The sequence below is a fragment of the Vanessa cardui genome, chromosome 16, assembly GCF_905220365.1.
Source record: "Vanessa cardui chromosome 16, ilVanCard2.1, whole genome shotgun sequence".
NCBI classification, from domain to species: domain Eukaryota; kingdom Metazoa; phylum Arthropoda; class Insecta; order Lepidoptera; family Nymphalidae; genus Vanessa; species Vanessa cardui.
Window position 1 is genome coordinate 3,555,804 of NC_061138.1, and position 22,370 is coordinate 3,578,173.

General features: G+C 31.2%; 2 protein-coding genes across 2 annotated transcripts; one reads left to right on the plus strand and one right to left on the minus strand.

Moving 5' to 3' along the window:
• The first annotated feature begins 784 nt into the window (after positions 1-784).
• LOC124536368 lies at positions 785-1,659 on the plus strand. The gene has a single exon (XM_047112898.1). It carries the CDS (start codon positions 916-918, stop codon positions 1,657-1,659), a length of 744 nt encoding a protein of 247 aa, XP_046968854.1. The 5' UTR covers positions 785-915.
• A 13,633-nt stretch (positions 1,660-15,292) lies between these two features.
• Positions 15,293-22,326, minus strand: LOC124536468 (exonuclease 1). Its single transcript, XM_047113019.1, has 11 exons — positions 21,981-22,326; positions 21,775-21,894; positions 21,423-21,474; positions 20,804-21,013; positions 19,900-20,115; positions 19,434-19,593; positions 19,049-19,188; positions 17,839-18,050; positions 16,800-17,436; positions 16,179-16,342; positions 15,293-15,473 (listed from the first exon to the last, which is right to left on the minus strand). The coding sequence occupies exons 1-11, from the start codon at positions 22,139-22,141 to the stop codon at positions 15,455-15,457; spliced, it is 2,091 nt and encodes a 696-aa protein (XP_046968975.1). The 5' UTR covers positions 22,142-22,326; the 3' UTR covers positions 15,293-15,454.
• Positions 22,327-22,370: the final 44 nt, after the last annotated feature.

A 22,370-nucleotide genomic window follows, 5' to 3' on the forward strand; every position in this document is an offset into this window, starting at 1 on the left:
ATATGAAAATGTGTGAGTCATCCGAAACTATGGCAGTTGTTTTGATTGGTAGTGTTAGCCCATTAGGGCTATTCTGTAACAAGAGAATCGAATCTCATCTCACAACAGGATTGTGAAATGTCAGAATGTGATATGTGACATTAGCTATAATAATGATTAGGTTTATTGGATACACGTATTAAAATGCTTCATTATGTGAGATACGAAGTGAATGTAATCTCATTTCTGTGGTCTAAGCGAGAGAAAAAGAGATTCGACATATTTTTGACAATGAATAATCATTATCGCACAGGCTATTTAATGCAATAACCAAAAAGTTTATCAAATTGTAATTTAAGGTCTTGTACGTATCGCTCTCGATAATGCGCACCGAAATTTAACAAACATTCAACCGATTATTATTTTTTTTCATACCACATTCGGCCCAAGTGCAATAAAACCAAGGTAACAATTAATTTATCATCTAAATTGCACCTCCAACAATTTATACCACAGTAGGAAATTACACATTACACCAAAACAAATTATTTCAGCTTTAAAATAAATGCACACGAAACAACTACGTTTTTAACTTCAAGGTTGGTTTTGATAAATCACACTGCAACGCGAACGTTCGTCTAATTCCGGTGTCATACAGCGAGCGCTAAATTTCATCGAGAGTCGTTATAACGAGAGAAATTTTAATTATACGCTAAGTGGATTGATGTTGAGTGATTTTTTTTTTTTTTTTTTTTTTTTTTTTTTTTTTTTTTTTTTTTTTTTTTTTTTTTTTTTTATATGTACCTGTGACAGCCCTATTCCTGCCGGCTACTATATATTATTGCACAAAAACAATCATCTGCTCATCTACTCACTTCTAATAATATTCACTAAACCTAATATTTTCACTTACAATTTTTGACAACTTTAATTACAATGGACTCAATAAAAAAGACACTGGATGACTTGACCGAACACTTTAATATGAAGATGTCTGAATTTCAAAAAGAGTTGAAATCATCTATTCCCGCTACTAGTCCAACTTCAAACATCAATGCACAATTCAACGCATTCCGATCCTTTGTGCTAGCGGCATTGGAGAATCTTCAACTTCAGGTGGAGCTGTTATCCAGGCAATCTGATGACATGGAGATGCGGTCAAGAAAGAAGATCCTACTTGTGCATGGAGTTCCTGAAGCAAAAAATGAAAATATTACCGAGAATCTTGTTAAGCTATTGTCAGAGCGGCTGCAGCTTCCTGAACTGACCTCTGAAGGTATCCGTACTTCTCGTCGCTTAGGCCGATCTAGCCCTGAACGTCCTAGAGCCATCCTGGTCAAGTTTAAGGAAACTTCACTCCGAGATAAGGTCTGGTTTTCAAAGAAATGTTTGAAAGGCTCTGGAGTGACCTTGTCGGAGTTCTTGACTAAGCGTCGGCATGAGGCTTTCCTGACCGCTCGGCAACGCTTTGGCATTAACAAGTGTTGGACGAGAGACGGTGTTGTTGTTGTTGTGGGGTCTGACGGGTCGAAGCATCGAATTTTTTCACTTGCTGACTTGAACGCGGTTCCCAGTTCCAACAATGACACGGAAGTGCCCTCCACAGCCAGTGCTATTGTTCAAGCTTCCAAGGACAACAAGTTGTCTCAATTAAGAACAAGGAGGAACGTGAAAAAATGAGTTAAGTTACTTTCTTAAGACTGTTATACTCTTTGTTATTTTGATTCCATAGTTTATTTATAATTTCACTTTTTCTTATAATTTTAGTCTGTTAATCTTAGATTTTTCTTATTAATTTTTATTTTTTTTTGTGTTTAACTAATTTTTACGATTACTTTTTATTTACCTATATGTTATTATATTACCCACTTTTACAATTTATGTTAATGTTGTCATGTCAGAATGACATGTTAAATTGTTTTATGTCAAACGTCATTCTGCCTAATGAATAACCATAGACAATTATTTTTACTTTAATTTCTTTTTTTCTAGTGGGTCACATAAGAATTTTATTGTTTAATAAATGTTAGATATTTTGTTTTTTTATCCTATTAGGTATATATTGTCTTGATAAATTGTTTTCATATATTTTTGTTTTGTTTGGTTTAGTTATATAACAATTTGTGCAATTAGTTTATTAAATTATCTTACGTCGATTTCTGAAGTCTGCTGGCGGTTTGGGTATGTGCAATTTTATTTTTTTTCTAGATATATATATATATATATATATATATATATATATATATATATATATATATATTTTTTTTTATTATTATTTTAATTTTTATTTTTTATATTTATTATACATATTTTTATTCTGAATGTCGTCCCACAATGATAGTATAGACAGTAATTTATTTATATCTTTGTCGTCTAATAACTCTTCTATTAGCGAAGATAGTTATCACAGTACGTCCCCTGAACCTCTTAATGTCACTCTTGACACCTACTTCTTAGACCTACAGAAGCATTTTAATGTCATTCACATAAATGCACAAAGTATTCCGGCTCATTATCCCGACATGCTTGCGTCTTTCGATTCCAAAAACATTCATGCCATTCTAGTATCTGAATCCTGGCTTAAACCATCGCTTCCTTCTACTTCTTTCTCCCTTCCAGGTTTTCATCTCATTCGCAATGACCGCATCAACAAAGGTGGTGGTGGCGTAGCTATTTATCTTAGGTCCCACATTCCTTTTACTATAATTAGCACGTCAAGCCAACCCCCCTCTGCGGATGCGGCAGAGCACATACTTATTGAAGTTATCTTGTCCCATTCAAAAATTCTTCTTGGTGTCTTTTATAGCCCATCTCTCCTTAACGATTATTTTGACTTATTTGAAACTACTTTAGAAAATTTTATGCCTGTTTATGATCATACCATAATTATGGGTGACTTTAACACCTGCTTACTGAAAAACGATGCTCGTGCTAAAAGATTTCAGTCGGTAGCAGAAGCTTGCAATATGCATATTATGCCCCTATCCGCCACCCATAATTTTCCAAATTCTACTCCGTCCCTACTTGATTTAATTTTGGTTTCTTCCTTAGATCATGTGTTTAAGTATGGTCAGTGCTCAGCTGATGCATTTTCATACCATGATCTCATCTATCTTTCTTATAAAATACGTCCTCCAAAAGCGAAGCCGAGAGTACTTCTGCAGCGTAATTTTGGTGGAATGGATATTGACAGTCTCTGTACAGATGCTGGTAAAATAGATTGGTCACTAGTAATTGATGCATCCACGATAGATGAAAAAGTAAACATTTTCAACTCGTTTTTAATACAGCTGTACGACACGCATGCCCCTGTTAGACCTGTTAAAATTAAACATCTTCCTGCACCATGGCTTTGTGATGATTTAAAAGCTATGATTGCCAAAAAAGCACTTTATAAAGCGCGATTGAAGTCAGATCAATCAGAGGCCAATCGCACAAAGTACAAAAAATTTCGTAATCGCTGCAATACATTGTGTAGAGATGCACAACGACGTCACATTCACAAATCTGTCGAAAACGGCGACACAACCAGAACATGGAAATTTTTAAAGTCACTTGGAGTTGGTAAAAATTCTCAAATTTCACTTTCTTCTAATATGGATATTGAAAATCTTAATAATCACTTTTCTGCTGCTAACGTAATGGATAGCGCTGATAAAAAATCTACGCTTGATACTCTTTCTTTAATGTCAACTCCAAATTATCCACCGTTTACATTAAATCAATTTACTGAATGTGATGTTAAAAAGAACATATTGTCTATCACGTCCAATGCTGTCGGCACCGATAGTATTAGCCGTAGTATGATATTACCTATCATTGACATCATTATCCCTGTTTTAACTCATATCCTAAACCATTCCGTTAATACCTGCGAATTCCCTGATGCATGGAAAAATGCTCAAATTATTCCATTACCAAAAAAGGCTAACCCCAGCACTTGTTCCGACTTTCGCCCAATCTCCATTCTACCTTTCCTTTCAAAAGTTCTAGAGAAGCTAGTCCATCACCAGCTTAGTCTATTCCTTAATCAATTCCATATCCTAAATCCCTTACAATCCGGTTTCCGTCCTGGTCATAGTACGGTTACTGCGCTGGTGAAAGTTACCGACGACATTCGATGGGGAATGGACAATAAGCACCTAACAGTTATGACTTTACTGGACTTTAGCAATGCTTTTAACACTGTCGACTATGATATACTGTTAGGTCGGCTACGTTCTGTTAACATATCTCCGTCAGTAATTGATTGGTTTCGCAATTACCTACGAGGGCGCCGGCAACGTGTCCGTGTTGATGAGACTGTCTCGTCTTGGAGTGTTGTAAAATCCGGCGTACCTCAAGGCGGCGTCTTGTCTCCGTTACTCTTTTCACTATTTATTAATTCTATAACATCTAAAATCACTTCTCTCTTTCACATGTATGCAGACGATATACAGATTTATCGCCATTCCACCCTAGAGAACCTACCTCTTGCTATTTCTGCCATTAATAATGACTTGGAAGAGATCTGCCATTGGAGTAAGTCTCATGGTCTCATGGTGAACCCCTCTAAGTCTCAGGCCATTATTATTGGCAGCCAGAGTTTGGTTTCGAGAGTGGTTTGGTCTGATTTACCTAAAATAAAATTTAATAATGCCGTAATACCTTATAGTCAAACTGTTAAAAATCTAGGTATACATTTAGATAATACTCTATCGTGGAACTGCCATATTAAAGAACTAAGTCGGAAAACTATTGGCTCCGTTAAATCTCTACAGCGTCTGCGTTATTTCCTTCCTATTCCAACCAAAATTATGTTAGCACAATCTTTACTCCTACCTATTCTCGATTACGCTGACGCAAGCTATCTTAATTTAACCGAAGACCAACTAAACAAACTTGAGCGACTCCAAAATATTGCTATACGTTTCATATTTGGCTTGCGCAAATATGACCATGTATCCAACTTTCGATCTAAACTCAAGTGGTTATCTATTCGCTTTCGCCGGAATCTGCATGTTCTCTCGCTTCTTTATTGCGTCTTGTTTAATGTTAATGCCCCGACTTATTTAAAGGAAAAATTTGAGTTCCTAGGACTACATAATAAAGGGTTAAGATCGGCTGAAAATCTGACATTGAGGATACCTGTGCATAACACAAATTTTTTAAAAATGTCCTTTACCGTACAGGCTATCCAACTATGGAATGCTTTACCTATTAACATTAAGCAAGCGCAAACGCTATTGTCTTTTAAGAGGTTGGTAAAAGAGCACTATCTGGCTATGGAAACTTAGTCACTATATGGTCTTGTATAGTTTTTATGTTTTATTTGTTAATTTTATTCTGTTTCCTTTTTTTATTTTTTACTGTGACTTATTTAAAATTTTGTGTTTACATAATTAAATTTGAGACGACTTATATATTATTATATTCATTTATATTTATATGTGTAATTGTTCATTTATTTTATTAGTATATATATTTATGTATATATGTATGTATGTTTATTTATATATGTATTATTGTATATATAAGGCACCACCTACCTTTTCGCTGCACAATTTCCCCAAATCAAAGGTTGTCTGGCAGAAATCGCTACTTAGCGATAAGACCGCCTTTTTGTACATTTTAATTTATTTATTTTTTATTTTTTTCTTCCATGTAAAGTTTATTGTTTGTGGTGTACAATAAAGTATATTCTATCTATCTATCTATCTAAGTGGAAAATATTCAAATTAATCCGAGTACTCAACAATGGCAACATTAATTCGTGAACGGTTTAATTTTCAGTTCGGTTGAATATTAATGAAACTAATTAACGAATACAATATAAAAATAGAACCAATGATACAAAAAGGTTTTCAATGCACGCAGGTTATAAAAAAACGACTTCTATATTTATTAAATAACTCAAATATTTTTATATTATAAACTTTTTTTATGAAATTTAACGTTATATTTTAAATACATTTAATTTGTGTTGCTTATTGTTAAAAAATTATATATATTCACTTCTGGTAACTCAGAAACTACGCAATGTTAGATGAAAGTCTAGTAGTATCCTTGTTACAATACCGCTGGACAATCTTTAGAATTGTCTCCGACCTCTGTATCTAAATAATTTTATCTGGTTAAATATAATTTAATAACGACGAAAAGTATGACAATATTTTCAATCTTTTTTAACATTTTCAATTTAACTTCAGCTTAACAATTGACTCTCCGTTACAAAATCCTAAAATGCGCAAAGTTGTCATGAGTTGAATTTTGCATAAATTATCAGATAACAGAGTACATACATTAAAAGGTTAGAATTGAGTAATAAATTAACCCTTCTATTCATAGGGTCACCGACGATCTACAAAGGATATGAATCTCATTATAATTGAGAATGAAGTTATCAAAACAATCTATATTTAGATTGTGTAAAACACGTTTCCGACACTCTATAATATGGTCTAATATCAAAAGAAATGTGTGACCCTCGTTAAAAAAGGAATTATAATTGTGACGTTTCTTTATCAGATTAATTTTAAATAGGTTTTATTATGGTTGTGAGGCTCACGGGAGAACATAGACCAAACAAACAATAGAGGTTATGTTCTTAATTCCAATGATAAATAATAAATAATCATTATTCATAAGCGAAATATATTAAAATTTTTAACTCTATTGTAACGAATTTTGATATATTTTTATTGCAAATATATCATTTAAATAATGTAAAATAAATCGATGATTATGTCTCCTTTTTTTAAGTTGTATCAATACAACTTAAAAAAAGGCGCTCCGCGCTATATTTCGATAAGCTATTTGTACCTATAGTTTATTTACCTATAGTTTCGAGTTATACTTCTAAACAAAATAACTACTTATCAATATGTACCAAAAAACCTTTCACCCATATAAACTCAGTTAAAACTCTCCTTCACGATATAAATATATTATTACCATTCACATTTCGCGAGGTGCAAAATAAAAGTTTAGTTATTAGTCAGTTAATAAAAAACAAAAAACTATCTTGCGCTTATTCCCGACTCATCATTTACCCACTGACCTTAAGCAAATAAGAAATCATTCTATTTCAATACAAATTATTAATGTCAGCCTCTGACTTGTTTATTTGCGCTTTTATAAAAACAAGCATAGATTAATATAGCGAATTTTCAGCATTTATTCATTTGTAATTGGATTTGAATCTGTAAAGACCATACCAACACAAGAATCAACATAAATATATTATAAAATGTTTCTGTTGTAAAACTACTCTATACAAGAGGATTAATCGCATTAAGTAATGCATAATTTATTCTCATTAATTATATGGTTGTGTAAAAACAAGTGGGCGAATAAAAGGGGTGAGAGAAAAGCAACATTTTAATCAATGCTTATTATTTCGTTCATTTTGAAACCGTGATAGTTCGAAAGTTTTATTGTGGTCGAACACGAAATATTTAATTATTATCAACGTTTTAAGTTTTTCAATCTCGCGGATCGCAATACATTTTCGGAGCACATAAAAAAATCTTTCATACTGATAGCACTATAAAATACATAAATATTCAGTTTTCTACGAAAATGTTATTAAATATGAGAGGTTTGATGTTTATTTTCAGTCTTTATATAAGTTATAACGCAATATAATTCTAGGAATTGCCAGTCTAAATTTGAATTCCTTTTGCGTAATATTTACTTTGGGAGACCAGATTTACCTTACGCTACGTCTGTAAGGAGCGTAGTAATAGCCATAAATGTCAACCAATCTGGCAAACTGTGTAGACACGTACATTTACATGCATACCTATGTGCTAAGTTTGTACATATAATAATGCAAGTAAATTTAACACGAGAGAAACAGGCACAGCTAGAATATATTTCCATCTCACTCAGAAATATTGCATCAATTAACTCTTAATGTTAAAATATATTTATAATTTTATTTGGTTTCGTCTTTATTTAAAGCAAAAAGTTAAGGACCTTTTGATAACCCTGTTTTTTTACACAAAATACTTTAAGTATTTGCGTGGGTCCCTTAGGGCCATTGCTGTTTTCAGTAGTCTTGCATCAATCATCAGGTTTCTTCTCGTCATCACATTTCCCAAAGGATCTCTAGAATCTCGAGTATCAGAAAGAGGGAAGTACTTTGGTATTTACCCGATACCATTGTCAGGTAAAATTTATACATAATTGCAATGTGTGCATTGCATAATTTATATAAAAAACCCGCTTTTACTAAATAAATGCATATGACTGCTTACACGGTACATAATACATATACTAAAATAATTTTTTTTTGCAATTTTTTTCAGTCTGTCTGTCTGTCCATCTGCAACTGATCTTTGTAACGGCTGGACGAATTTTAACGGAACTTTCACTGGAAGATAGCTGATGTAATAAGGAGTTACTTAAGCTACAGCTTTTTTTATTAACTTCAAATGTGCACGAGTCGCGAGTTCAGCTAAAAATAAATGAATTTAATAAAATACAATATTAAACATTCTTATTATGGGTTCGATATATGAAAGTACACATTTTGACATATCTTTTCGTGTCGAAATCTCTTGAGTACAATTATTTTGTTTTTATCAGTTAATTGCTGTTACATTATAAATATGAACATCCTTCTATATTTTTATTTAGAAAATTACAGGGCACAATCTTTAGACAGTACAGTCCATTTCGTCATTTTATAAAAATCTATTTGTATTAAATCCATTAAAACTTTTTCGACAACTTAAAATGAAACATAATATTTTCCAGTTAGTATTTTCGTTTGGTCACACTAAATTAACATAAGAACATAACATTAGAACTTGTTAGCAAAAGTTCAACAGACCTGGAATAACGATGTACTACGGGTGACTCATCAGCAATTTTCAAGAGAAAAGACATCTGCGCAAGATATATGCACAACAATTGCCTATAGTCCTTGCCCTATAGCATATACTCATTCCTATAGAACGATGTTCCAAAGTTCACCCACGATGCAATAATATGATATTACTTTAATTGAAAGTATATTAGATCAAGATCAAATCAAATCAAAATAAACTTAATACAAGCACTTTTGAATCGTCATTTTACAATTTAGTGAAGCTACCACCGGTTCGGAAAGTAGATCCTACCGAGAAGAACCGGCAAGAAACTCAGTAGATCCTCTTTTTCAACTAAAAAATGCAAAGTCAAGTTAGTTAAATACAATTATTTAAAATAATATATCCTGCTTAAAATAAAGACAGATTCAATATCTGCAGCGTTTCCCCGAAAGTTTATTATACGGTATCAACATCAGTTACTTGTCTAACTCAAACTCAAACTCAAACTCAAATTCCTTTATTCAATATAAAAGCATTACACTTACTTATTGATTGTCAAATAAACACTACCACCGGTTCCGAAAAAGGAACACCCTGACCTGAGAAGAACCGGCGAAAGAAACTCAGCGGGTCTTTTTTTTTCTGTTATTTTTTTTTTTGTCAAATTTATGTACATTTATGTACCTTACATAGTAGTATATGATTAGAAATAGCCAGGAGGCGATCGTTTCATTCCCAAGGTGTGCTATCAAACATAAACTCGCTAATTGTATAGTAACCTTTTGCACACAAGCGTTCCTTAACAATTTTTTTAAATTTGGCAACAGAAGCATTTTGAACGCTTTCTGGGATCCTGTTGTAGAAGCGTATACATTGCCCCACAAAAGAGTTACTGACTCTATGCAGTCGAGTAACAGGAGTAACAAGATTGTGTTTGTTCCTTGTACCAATGTTATGAGAATCACATTTTCTCATAAAAACATTAATATTTTTCCGTACATACAAAACATTACAAAATATGTATTGAGAAGCAACAGTCAATATCTTAATTTCTTTAAATCTATGCCTTAAAGATTCCTTGGCTCCTAGGTTATAGATTGCGCGAATAGCCCTCTTCTGCAGCACAAATATAGTTTGGATAGCGGCTGCGTTACCCCAAAGCATAATACCGTAGGACATTATACTATGAAAGTAACTAAAATATACTAGTCGAGCCGTATCAACATCAGTTCAGTATATGCTATAGGGCAAGGACTATAGGCAATTGTTGTGCATATATCTTGCGCAGATGTCTTTTCTCTTGAAAATTGCTGATGAGTCACCCGTAGTACATCGTTATTCCAGGTCTGTTGAACTTTTGCTAACAAGTTCTAATGTTATGTTCTTATGTTAATTTAGTGTGACCAAACGAAAATACTAACTGGAAAATATTATGTTTCATTTTAAGTTGTCGAAAAAGTTTTAATGGATTTAATACAAATAGATTTTTATAAAATGACGAAATGGACTGTACTGTCTAAAGATTGTGCCCTGTAATTTTCTAAATAAAAATATAGAAGGATGTTCATATTTATAATGTAACAGCAATTAACTGATAAAAACAAAATAATTGTACTCAAGAGATTTCGACACGAAAAGATATGTCAAAATGTGTACTTTCATATATCGAACCCATAATAAGAATGTTTAATATTGTATTTTATTAAATTCATTTATTTTTAGCTGAACTCGCGACTCGTGCACATTTGAAGTTAATAAAAAAAGCTGTAGCTTAAGTAACTCCTTATTACATCAGCTATCTTCCAGTGAAAGTTCCGTTAAAATTCGTCCAGCCGTTTCAGAGATCAGTTGCAGATGGACAGACAGACAGACTGAAAAAAATTGCAAAAAAAATTTATTTTAGTATATGTATTATGTACCGTGTAAGCAGTCATATGCATTTATTTAGTAAAAGCTGGTTTTTTATATAAATGTATAAACACATTGCAATTATGTATAAATTTTACCTGACAATGGTACCGGGTAAATACCAACGTTCTTGCCTCTTTCTGATACTCGAGATCCTAGAGATCCTTTGGGAAATGTGATGACCAGAAGAAACCTGATGATTGATGCAAGACTACTGAAAACAGCGGCCCTAAGGGACCCACGCAAATACTTAAAGTATTTTGTGTAAAAAAACAGGGTTATCAAAAGGTCCTTTTTGCTTTAAATAAAGACGAAACCAAATAAAATTATAAATATATTTTAACATAAAGAGTTAATTGATGCAATATTTCTGAGTGAGATGGAAATTCTAGAATATTTTGGTATATCTATTGATTAGTAAAAACAATCATATTACTTTTACTTTTTTTTTCAGACCTACATTGAAGAGATGAAGACTTTAATCGAAATCATGACATTTATTTTTATATAGAAAAGTTGTTTGTTTTAAGTTTGACATTTGTTATTGCCACTTCTAAAAAGTACAGTATGTTTATAACATACTCTTTAAGTGTTAATGTACCTGTATTAATTTTAAATAGATATATGTCAGTATTTTTCTTTATATAAAATGCATTTTCTAAACATTTGTAAAAACTTACTGCCATTTACAATAACATACATAGAATCAGACTTTGGAATGAATGGCAATATTTTGGCAATGTTGTGGGTAGTTTTTATTTATTATATATAACATAGCAGTAATATGGATAGAGATAAATATTTGATTTCATAGTTTTATAAATTTATTGATAAATAAATAAAACCTCATTAGTTTAGTCATTGATTTAATTAAAGACTAATATTATATTGCTTTTAGATGATCTGTTGTTAACCAATATACAAAATAGCTAAATTGTTTTAATATTTTCGAAAATAAAAAAAATACTTTTTCCTATTCTTTTGAAATTACGTACAATCTTGTAGTGACCATAGATGTTAAGATGTTCTTTATAAGTTAAACAAATTATCAATTGCATTTAAGATGTCTCGACAAGCTTTTACAGTTGCATTGAATGGTAACTTTTATTATTAATTTGTGATTATGTTGATTTTATTTAATTATTGTTATATAATAAATGATACTCTGACCTTTGTTTTATTGTGTTATAATTAAACAAAAATAAAAACATCTGTTGTTGTTGTGTTGCTATAAATATTCGTTGTATACATGTCACCGTAAAATTGTATATAAAAATCCAAAAAAAATATTTGAAAATACCGTTAGGTTGTAATATATCTCGCGAGATTTTGAACTGTCGAAAGATTGTGAACCGTAACATACTGTTTCAATTTAACGCACTACTTTTCGGTAGATTATAATCTATCGAAGTCATTTTCAGTTAAATTATAAAAACTAACCTAACCGAAATATTGTGAACTACCGAAATTTTATGTGTTTTATTTATATAGACAATAATCTAAATTGCAATCATAATTCACGGTTCACAATATTTCGCCATTTTACAATTTCACGAGATAGATTGTTATCTAACGATGTTTTTAATCTGTCGGTGACATATATATTCCAAGAAGTTATATAGCTGCGAAAATGGTTACTCGCTAATGGCTATTCACACACGGATGTGTTTAATTATTGACCATTAAGTGAGTATGAAAATTCATAATGTTTGAGAATTTTCAGAAGGGCATTTTATCAACTACTTTTAGCTGAAATACATAAAATGAATATATAAAGAAACTAATCAATCGATCTATATCCCTGGCATCAAAATAACTCGATCGGTTGTGTAGAACATATTTTTAGTAGACAATTCAGCTGTTTTTCGGCATTGAATGAGTACCGACAGATACGACTGGCGAAGTAGGCGAAGTTCAGGGCAGGCAATTTATAAAATTGACCCTGTAATACTACAGGGAAACTAGAGTTACCATAGGGTTAACTACATAACATAAGCTTGCTCCCTAGTTTACTACTCTTCGACATAGTATGACAAAGTTAATAATTTAAATATTTAAAATATAGCTTCTAAGAAGCGATCCCGCGATCAGCGATCCTTAAGTAAAATATTCGAAAAAAATATTTTAAATCAACTTCTCATCCATTTCGGCACAAATGCTATCTTTGATGGTGAGCAATTCGGTTTTAGAAGAGTTCGCTCGACAACTGATGCGGAGATAGCACTTCTCAAACATAATATGTACGAATGAGAACATAATATCTCGTGAACAAGACATTCGTAGATAATATCGAAATATCGAGCTCAACCAAACAAAAATAGAAAACATGGTAAATATCCCGAAATTAATAACTTTATTAATAAAAATAACCATGTTAATTTAAAATCTTATATATTTACGATGCTTGGTAGAAATCACAGAATGCCTAACCTAACCTAACCTAACAGGAAGACTCAGTTCCTCAGAAAACGCGGTTAGAAACTTTTCTAACCGCGTTTTCTGAGGAACTGAGTCTTCCTGTTAGGGAAAATAAATGAGGACTCCACTGAAGTTCGGAATCCAATTCTATTCCCAAGAAAACCGTAATATCGGCTACATCATAGGAAATAGAAAGGGACCCAAAATTGAACCTTGTGGAACACCCATTTTTAACGTAGATGCAGAAGACTTTATTCCATTAATGAAAACTTGCTGGATTCTTTGACTTAAGTATGAAGCAATGAGAGCTTTACCTTTAACACCGTAATATTTGAGCTTAAAAAGAAGCTTTTAATGTTCTACACAATCAAATGCTTTAGATAAATCACATAATACTCCAATAGCATTCTGTGATTTCTACCAAGCATCGTAAATATATAAGATTTTAAATTAACATGGTTATTTTTATTAATAAAGTTACTAATTTCGGGATATTTACCATGTTTTCTATTTTTGTTTGGTTGAGCTCGATATTTCGATATTATCTACGAATGTCTTGTTCACGAGATATTATGTTCTCATTCGTACATATTATGTTTGAGAAGTGCTATCTCCGCATCAGTTGTCGAGCGAACTCTTCTAAAACCGAATTGCTCACCATCAAAGATAGCATTTGTGCCGAAATGGATGAGAAGTTGATTTAAAATATTTTTTTCGAATATTTTACTTAAGGATCGCTGATCGCGGGATCGCTTCTTAGAAGCTATATTTTAAATATTTAAATTATTAACTTTGTCATACTATGTCGAAGAGTAGTAAACTAGGGAGCAAGCTTATGTTATGTAGTTAACCCTATGGTAACTCTAGTTTCCCTGTAGTATTACAGGGTCAATTTTATAAATTGCCTGCCCTGAACTTCGCCTACTTCGCCAGTCGTATCTGTCGGTACTCATTCAATGCCGAAAAACAGCTGAATTGTCTACTAAAAATATGTTCTACACAACCGATCGAGTTATTTTGATGCCAGGGATATAGATCGATTGATTAGTTTCTTTATATATTCATTTTATGTATTTCAGCTAAAAGTAGTTGATAAAATGCCCTTCTGAAAATTCTCAAACATTATGAATTTTCATACTCACTTAATGGTCAATAATTAAACACATCCGTGTGTGAATAGCCATTAGCGAGTAACCATTTTCGCAGCTATATAACTTCTTGGAATATATATGTCACCGACAGATTAAAAACATCGTTAGATAACAATCTATCTCGTGAAATTGTAAAATGGCGAAATATTGTGAACCGTGAATTATGATTGCAATTTAGATTATTGTCTATATAAATAAAACACATAAAATTTCGGTAGTTCACAATATTTCGGTTAGGTTAGTTTTTATAATTTAACTGAAAATGACTTCGATAGATTATAATCTACCGAAAAGTAGTGCGTTAAATTGAAACAGTATGTTACGGTTCACAATCTTTCGACAGTTCAAAATCTCGCGAGATATATTACAACCTAACGGTATTTTCAAATATTTTTTTTGGATTTTTATATAAAATTTTACGGTGACATGTATACAACGAATATTTATAGCAACACAACAACAACAGATGTTTTTATTTTTGTTTAATTATAACACAATAAAACAAAGGTTAGAGTATCATTTATTATATAACAATAATTAAATAAAATCAACATAATCACAAATTAATAATAAAAGTTAACATTCAATGCAACTGTAAAAGCTTGTCGAGACATCTTAAATGCAATTGATAATTTGTTTAACTTATAAAGAACATCTTAACATCTATGGCCACTTCAAGATTGTACGTAATTTCAAAAGAATAGGAAAAATATTAAAACAATTTAGCTATTTTGTATATTGGTTAACAACAGATCATATAAAAGCAAGCATTAGTCTCTAATTAAATCAATGACTAAAGTAATGAGGTTTTATGTATTTATCTATAAATTTATAAAACTATGAGACCAAATGTTTATCTCTAATCATATTGCTGCTATGTTATATATAATAAATAAAAACTACCCACAACATCGCCAAAATATTGCCATTAATTCCAAAGTCTGATTCTATGTATGTTTTTGTATATGGCAGTAAGTTTTTACAAATATGTTTAGAAAATGATTATGATATGATGTTTAGAAATTTTATATGAAGAAAAATACAGACATATATCTATTTAAAATTAATATAGGTACATTAACACTTACAGAGTATGTTATAAACACACTGTACTTTGTAAGAAGTGGCAAAAACAAATGTCAAACTTAAAACAAACAACTTTTCTATAAAAAATAAATGTCATGATTTCGATTAAAGTCTTCATCTCTTCAATGTAGGTCTGAAAAAAAAGTAAAAGTAATATGATTGTTTTTACTAATCAATAGATATACCAAACTAATAAAATATAAAATATTGTTTCATAGCAAATGTTGTGACAGCCACAATGTATTTGTGTATTTGTATTTAGATTTGGTAAGAGTTTGGGTCAAAATCTGGCGAGTTGAACTACTGGATTTGTCTCAGACAACATGTAATTACCGTTATTTTTGTCTATGTCCTCTTTCCATTGATGTAGGATTATAGTGATGGAATATAATAAGCAGCTATATTTACAGATACTCTTATTCAATATAATAAAAATATTTATTTATTGTGTTCGAAAATAGACCTTAGGTCAAGGGGATTAAATTACTGTCAGAAGAACAATTACTAAAAGGATTTATACAATATGAGTATGATTACATAAAAAAGTAACATGAAAATAAGCTGGTTTGAATAATAATAATTTGATAGTTGTCGAGGCTTAGCTTTCACACACAACATTTAGATTTAATTTCCATTTTTCAAATGCTAATATGACATACCAAAACTTATTTAAATAGCTTTAAAATTTATCATACACTTTTACATAAATCTTTAGTCTATGACTTTAAATAAGCTTGGAAATTGTCTTGGCCGTCACCCAAAAAAAGAAAACAAAATCAGGTTATAGGTTTTCGATAGTACAAATTACTTATGTAACGTAATAATGTTTAATACTTACTTTTTCTGAAAACCAAACATGCTCAACAATGTTGGTTGATTGCTTGGAAGTGGTGTTTTCTTGATTACTGGACCTCTAGAGGTCGACTTTTTAAAACTATTACTCCTAAACTTTGCTAGAGATGGTGGGGATATGGCTTTAGTGGAAGAATATTCGACAGACATCTGAAAATAATAAAAGTATTGCTTGTACTATTCATCTATACTAAAACAGACTTAATAAAAAAACTCTTTTTGTAATGAAAACTGTAAAACAACTAAATCATGTATGTGTACGTATACCACCAAAACAAAAAATATAGCATGCAGAAAGTAAACCCATCTTAATAATAATTAGTATATCGTCGGTATATATTTTTGACTTTATAAAAAATTATCATCTTATATAAAAAATGTAAGTTCAGTTAGTGTTCAAGTCTCAACTCTCAAAATATATTTTAAAGAATACCCACTTTTGTAGCGATAACACACAGCTATTTTACTATATTCTATTCCGTTAACTAAGTATCTATAAGGTGAATATATTTTTTGTTAGTTTTACATTTATCATACTGTTTGCATGTAAGTGAATCTGTCTTTTTGAGAATAAATTCTTAAACCTCATATTATATAATTTCCAAACCTGAGAATCAAGTATAACATTTGAATCCAGTCCCTGTGAATCTTCTACAACTGACTCACTAAAGCCTGTATCTGTAGACATCTGTGTATCTGTCTTTAATTTAAAGGGATTCCTAGATTTCGGACTAGGTTCCAAAATAGGACTCCTTTCGAATTTTTCAGGACTAAGAGAGTTTTGAATACTTCCTAGTAAAGAGTCCGATCTTTCAGAACATTCTATTACTTCTTCATCTTCTGATGTGGTTTTTAATGCATTAACACATTTCTCTGGCGATTCTTCAATTACACAAATATCACTCTTATTGCTTGATTCGCAAGGTTGATCTCCATTTGAATTTGAATTAAAAAATTTACTCTCTATAACATTCTGGTCAATAACTGTTCTTGGGAAGTGACTCAATTTCTTTAAAACCGAGTAACTATTGCTTCTGAGACATTTCTTGAAAGATCTTCTTTTGTTTTCTAATATTGGTGATTTTTTACTCCGATTATCGTCGGCGTCATCTTCGATAGTCGCTATATTGTGTTCATTTTGGCTGTCAATATCAATGTATTGTGTTGGATTATCAACGTCAATTTTCTGCTTTTTTGATACCGGTTCCACACAGTACATGTTGCTTAATGTCTCTATTGATAAACTGTAAATATTTAAAAATATATATCATATCAGTATTCATTATAATAAAACACTAATAAGATAAAGAGTGGCAGTGGGCTGAGATGGTCCAGTGGTTAGAACGCGTGCATCTTAACCGATGATTGCGGGTTCAAACCCAGGCGAGCACCGCTGATTCATGTGCTTAATTTGTCTTTATAATTCATCTCGTGCTCAGCGGTGAAGGAAAACATCGTGAGGAAACCTGCATGTGACAAATTTCATAGAAATTCAGCCACATGTGTATTCCACCAACCCGCATTGGAACAGCATGGTGGAATATGTTCCAAACCTTCTCCTCAAAGGGAGAGGAGGCCTTTAGCCCAGCAGTGGGAATTTACAGGCTGTTACTTTACTTTACTTTACTAAGATAAAGAGTTCCTACCTCTGATCCTGTGTCTCCGGCACATACTTGTTCACCATAGTGACAACTTTCTTCCGAGTTCTAGTGTGAGTGGCGGTGATGAGTTCCTGCTTCTTCACCTTCTTGGCCCAGGGGGTAGGGTTGCTTAAATACTCCCTAAATGTTTTATTCCATATACTAGGATGATTAGATACGCCCTTATCTTCCCAGCTAGTTGTTTTTATATTTTCATTCTGTAATTTGAGAAAAATTCTGATGATGAGTGATGGAATGGGGACACTCTGAAGCTCTGAGCTGTTCTTAAGAGCAAAGTCAGCAGAAAGAGCACCGATAATTATTTTTTATATATAAAAAAAAAACACAACTTACGAATGCATCTAATTATTTTAGGTTTTAAAAAAATAACCATTTGTTGTTTTTGTTACAAAGTGGCGAATCGTTACTGACTGACAAAGTTTAATTTATATTTGAAGAACATCAACATCAACCAGTGGTTAAAACGTGAGCATCGATGATTTCGAGTTCAAACCCAGGCAAGCAACAACAGCATATACACAGTGTTATTGGTAATTCGACGTATATCCGTTAGAGGGTGATAGGGGTGACAATTTGCAATAATTTTAACCCCTACATGCATAATCCAAAAGTGAACCATTTTTGAGTAATAATATTTATATAATTACAATAATAGTTTTTTTTCAAATTTTTTCCAAAAATGCAACTTCAAAAATATATTTATAAAAAAGTTTCAATTAAAATCTATTTTTTTCTTTTGTTTTATAAAAACAATTAAACACTGGATATTTGTCAATATTTAAAAAATAATATCGGTCCAATATTAAAAATGCGAGACGGTAGACGAATTTATTTCAATATTATTTTGATTTTTTTTTTCCTCAAAAATGCCTCTAAAACTAAAAAAATCTTTATGAAACTTGGCCTGCAGATTATTTTACAAACATAACCGTTTTCTTAGCTTTCCAAAAATGTATCAAAAGAAGGAATATATTTCAAATCAATCGAAATAATATCACCTTCAAAAATGCTCCAAACCAAACCAAACCCTCTCCTTAATGGGGATTAGCCCAGCATTGGGTAATTTACAGGATGTTAATTTTACCATCAACATTTTAATATTAATTCATATTATTAATTGCCAAAATATTTTCAATATGGACAAACTTATTCAGCTAGCTCTTGACCAAATAATTAATATGTAGTAACTACTCACCACATTAATATTGCAATGATCAGGATGCCAGTCATCCAATTTCTTTAAAGTAAATGGTTCTAGATTCCCTAAAGCTAATTGAAAGGCGATTTCAGGCTCCAAAAGTTCACCGGCATTCCCACATAAAGCTGTCTCTATATCTGCAATTTATAAATACATACTTGTAATGTTTAAGGATACTTTTGTTTTCAACAACCATTCCACAAACACTCAAACATGTTTCATTTTTTCATTTTAATTCTTGATCTATTTTATTAGTACTCTCTCTATTTTTCATACTTTTTACATGACCTAGATCTAGGTGCCTGGTTGCAGCCTGGCAGAGTTACTTGATACAAACTAAATTTGTTATATATAGCTAGTAAATATTAGTAATTACTAATACCTTCATCATCAGTTTCCGTTAGTCTAACCATTTTTCTTTCAATTGGATCGTAAACATACTGATGTTTAAAGGTTGCTTCTGCTTTTAAAAAATTTTCTCTATACTCATCTGACACTGTTAAGTTTGATCTGTTGAAGAAACTCGGTAACTTTCTCAGAGCCTGAAACAAAACATTAAAAGTATAAGTATTACAAATGCTTGTATATACATAGTTATTATTATATTAACTGAATAACTGAAACAAAATATTTTAGCAAAGAAAAGGAAAAAAGTCCCACTAAGTTGCATTTGTTAATCCTTCTGTCATCAGTTTGGACAAAATAGTCCACTATTTTGTTCATGGTTTGGTAATAAACAAAATAGTAATTAATTTTTAAAACATAATAGGCATTTGTAACACATACATATATTTATATAATAAGATTTCTTCCTAAACATTTAAATTAATCTAAATATATATACTTACATTAGCAAAGTTCGAATCTTGAGTGGTCGTCACAAACTGCCTCGCTTTCGCTAAACCAATACCTGGCAAGGAAGCTAGGTAATCACAACCCGACATTATGCACATCTGTCTGAATTTATCAAATGTGTAATGTTCAATGGGACATTTCATAACGAGAGGTAGTTTAGCTGTTTCTACGAGTGTACCCATTCCATCTAAATCCATTTTAAATAATACCTGTAATATAAATTGAGATTACAAAATCAAAGAAAAACAAATGATAATTATGTGTCAAATAATTTCAGCCATAATTAACTACAAAAGAGATGCACTCTATTAGTCAAAAGTAAACAAAATTTGACATTCCTTGAATGTGTTTAGCACGGGTTTAATTATTTACTATAGTTTTCTGACACAAAGGAGGGTAAACACTGCAAAATTTCAATTTGATACAGCTACTGAATGAATATTCCATATTATGTATTTTATTATGGTTGGAACACAAATAAAGGCGAATTAAGCAGGCTACTAATACTCTTACACAAAAGCACATATAAAAAAAGCTTGTAAAAAAATTAAATAGCTATAATATACCATCATAGATGGCATATAAAAATGAATGAATGAACAGTCAGTGAATATATTATTTTAACAGAGGGAAAGTAAGCCAGTATAACTACAGGAGACCTAGGACATATCTTAGTTCCCAAGGTTAGTGGTGCCTAGTGTTGTAAGGCAAGAAGGCCCTAAATTTATCCAATTCATTGAATTGCCAATTGTGACAGATTGCATTATCTTGACCAAAAAACCCAATGAGTACTAACCAGGGCTCTAATAAAAGAATAGCTTACTTAAAAAGCTACAAATAACAAGTAATACACAAAATGTTTTTTAATATAGTAACAATATAGTAATAATAACCAACCTTTGTGCATCCAAACAATATCAAATCCGAATCTTCAGTGATAACCAACTGTGCAAAATTATTAACATTGAGGTAGGCTAACTGTGCGTCTGCTTCATAAGGTGCAACTATGCAGTCAACATTTCTCTTTCTACACTCCTTTATTAATGCTAATGCCATTGAATGAGTGATATCTACACTTCGTCTAATGAAGGACCTCGCTTCATCTATCTGAAATTATAATTTTTATTATTTATAATCAACACTTCCTATTATTTGTGTATTATGTCTATTAAGATTTTTATAACTGTATTCATATTATTATATTATATGTATTCATACATGTTAAATATTATTTTATAACTGTATGATACTGTAATTTAAAGTAACTCTTAAATTTGTTATATTAAATTTATATGTTGTATAAAATAAATATAGTGTTTCTGTTATAGGAAGATTTAAGAAAGTCATGTGAAAATTTTAAAAAATAATATTACTGAATAATGTGCCCAATATATTTTAGTTAACAATATTTACCATAACATATCACATAATTAAGACTGATCACTTAACTTTACATAAAGAGATAATACAAGACATACATTAAGAAACATACTATTTTAAATTAATTATATTTTACCTTTCCTAAGCTCAACAACTCTGCTGCTCTCTTCTTAGATGTATGACGAGACCTACAAGCATAAAAACATATTTTTTTTCTTGACTTTGGGTGCTTAATAATAATGAATTTAGATTTACTTTATTTAAGAATATTTACTTAAAATTTTGTGGCACCTTCAAGTAATGTATTTGTTGCTTCTAAGAAGTTTTTGAGAGAAAACTTTTTATTAACCTTCCTCAAGGTTTAAGCTCTGAGATATAAGACATATTGCTTCGTTAGTTACTAAATCAAGTCTGGTTGATAACTTTTAAGCTATCTCTAAATCGTCAAATAATTATTTCTCATATTTTTTTATGTATTTTGTACTTACTCTCTTCTTTTTGATTCGGTCATAGCTTTAGCGGGTAGATGTCGTCCATCAAATACTAAAATTGGTTTGATGTTCCTCGAAAGCAGCATGGTTACATATTTTAAACAATATTTTACGTACCTGAAAGATTATTTTGTAACACTTCATTCATGAAAAGAAATATATAACACATAAATTAGTATTGTTACCATTCTTAATGTACTCACACATCAGTTTCTTCTCCACGAACTAGTTTCTCAGCACACGCGAAGGCACCTTTATGAAGCCAACAGTATGTGTCTATAGCAACCGTGGAGCCACTAAATTCACTAACATTGGTTTTCCTTGAAGCCTTTTCAAGAAAAGGTATTAAACCTGTAATACCCATCTTGTGTTTTGTTTAATTTAATATTACCTCATAATTCTCACTATAATAGACGTTCAGGTTTTAATGATTGATTTAAAATTTGTTTCTATGATTAATTACACATACTTTAATCTAACTTAACTTAATACTAGTGAGTAGTGTTCAATTTGGGATGGTTCATCACAAAAACAAACGAGTTTCAACTTTTAAATGTCACATCTAATATCGTCAATATTCCCGCCATGCGGCC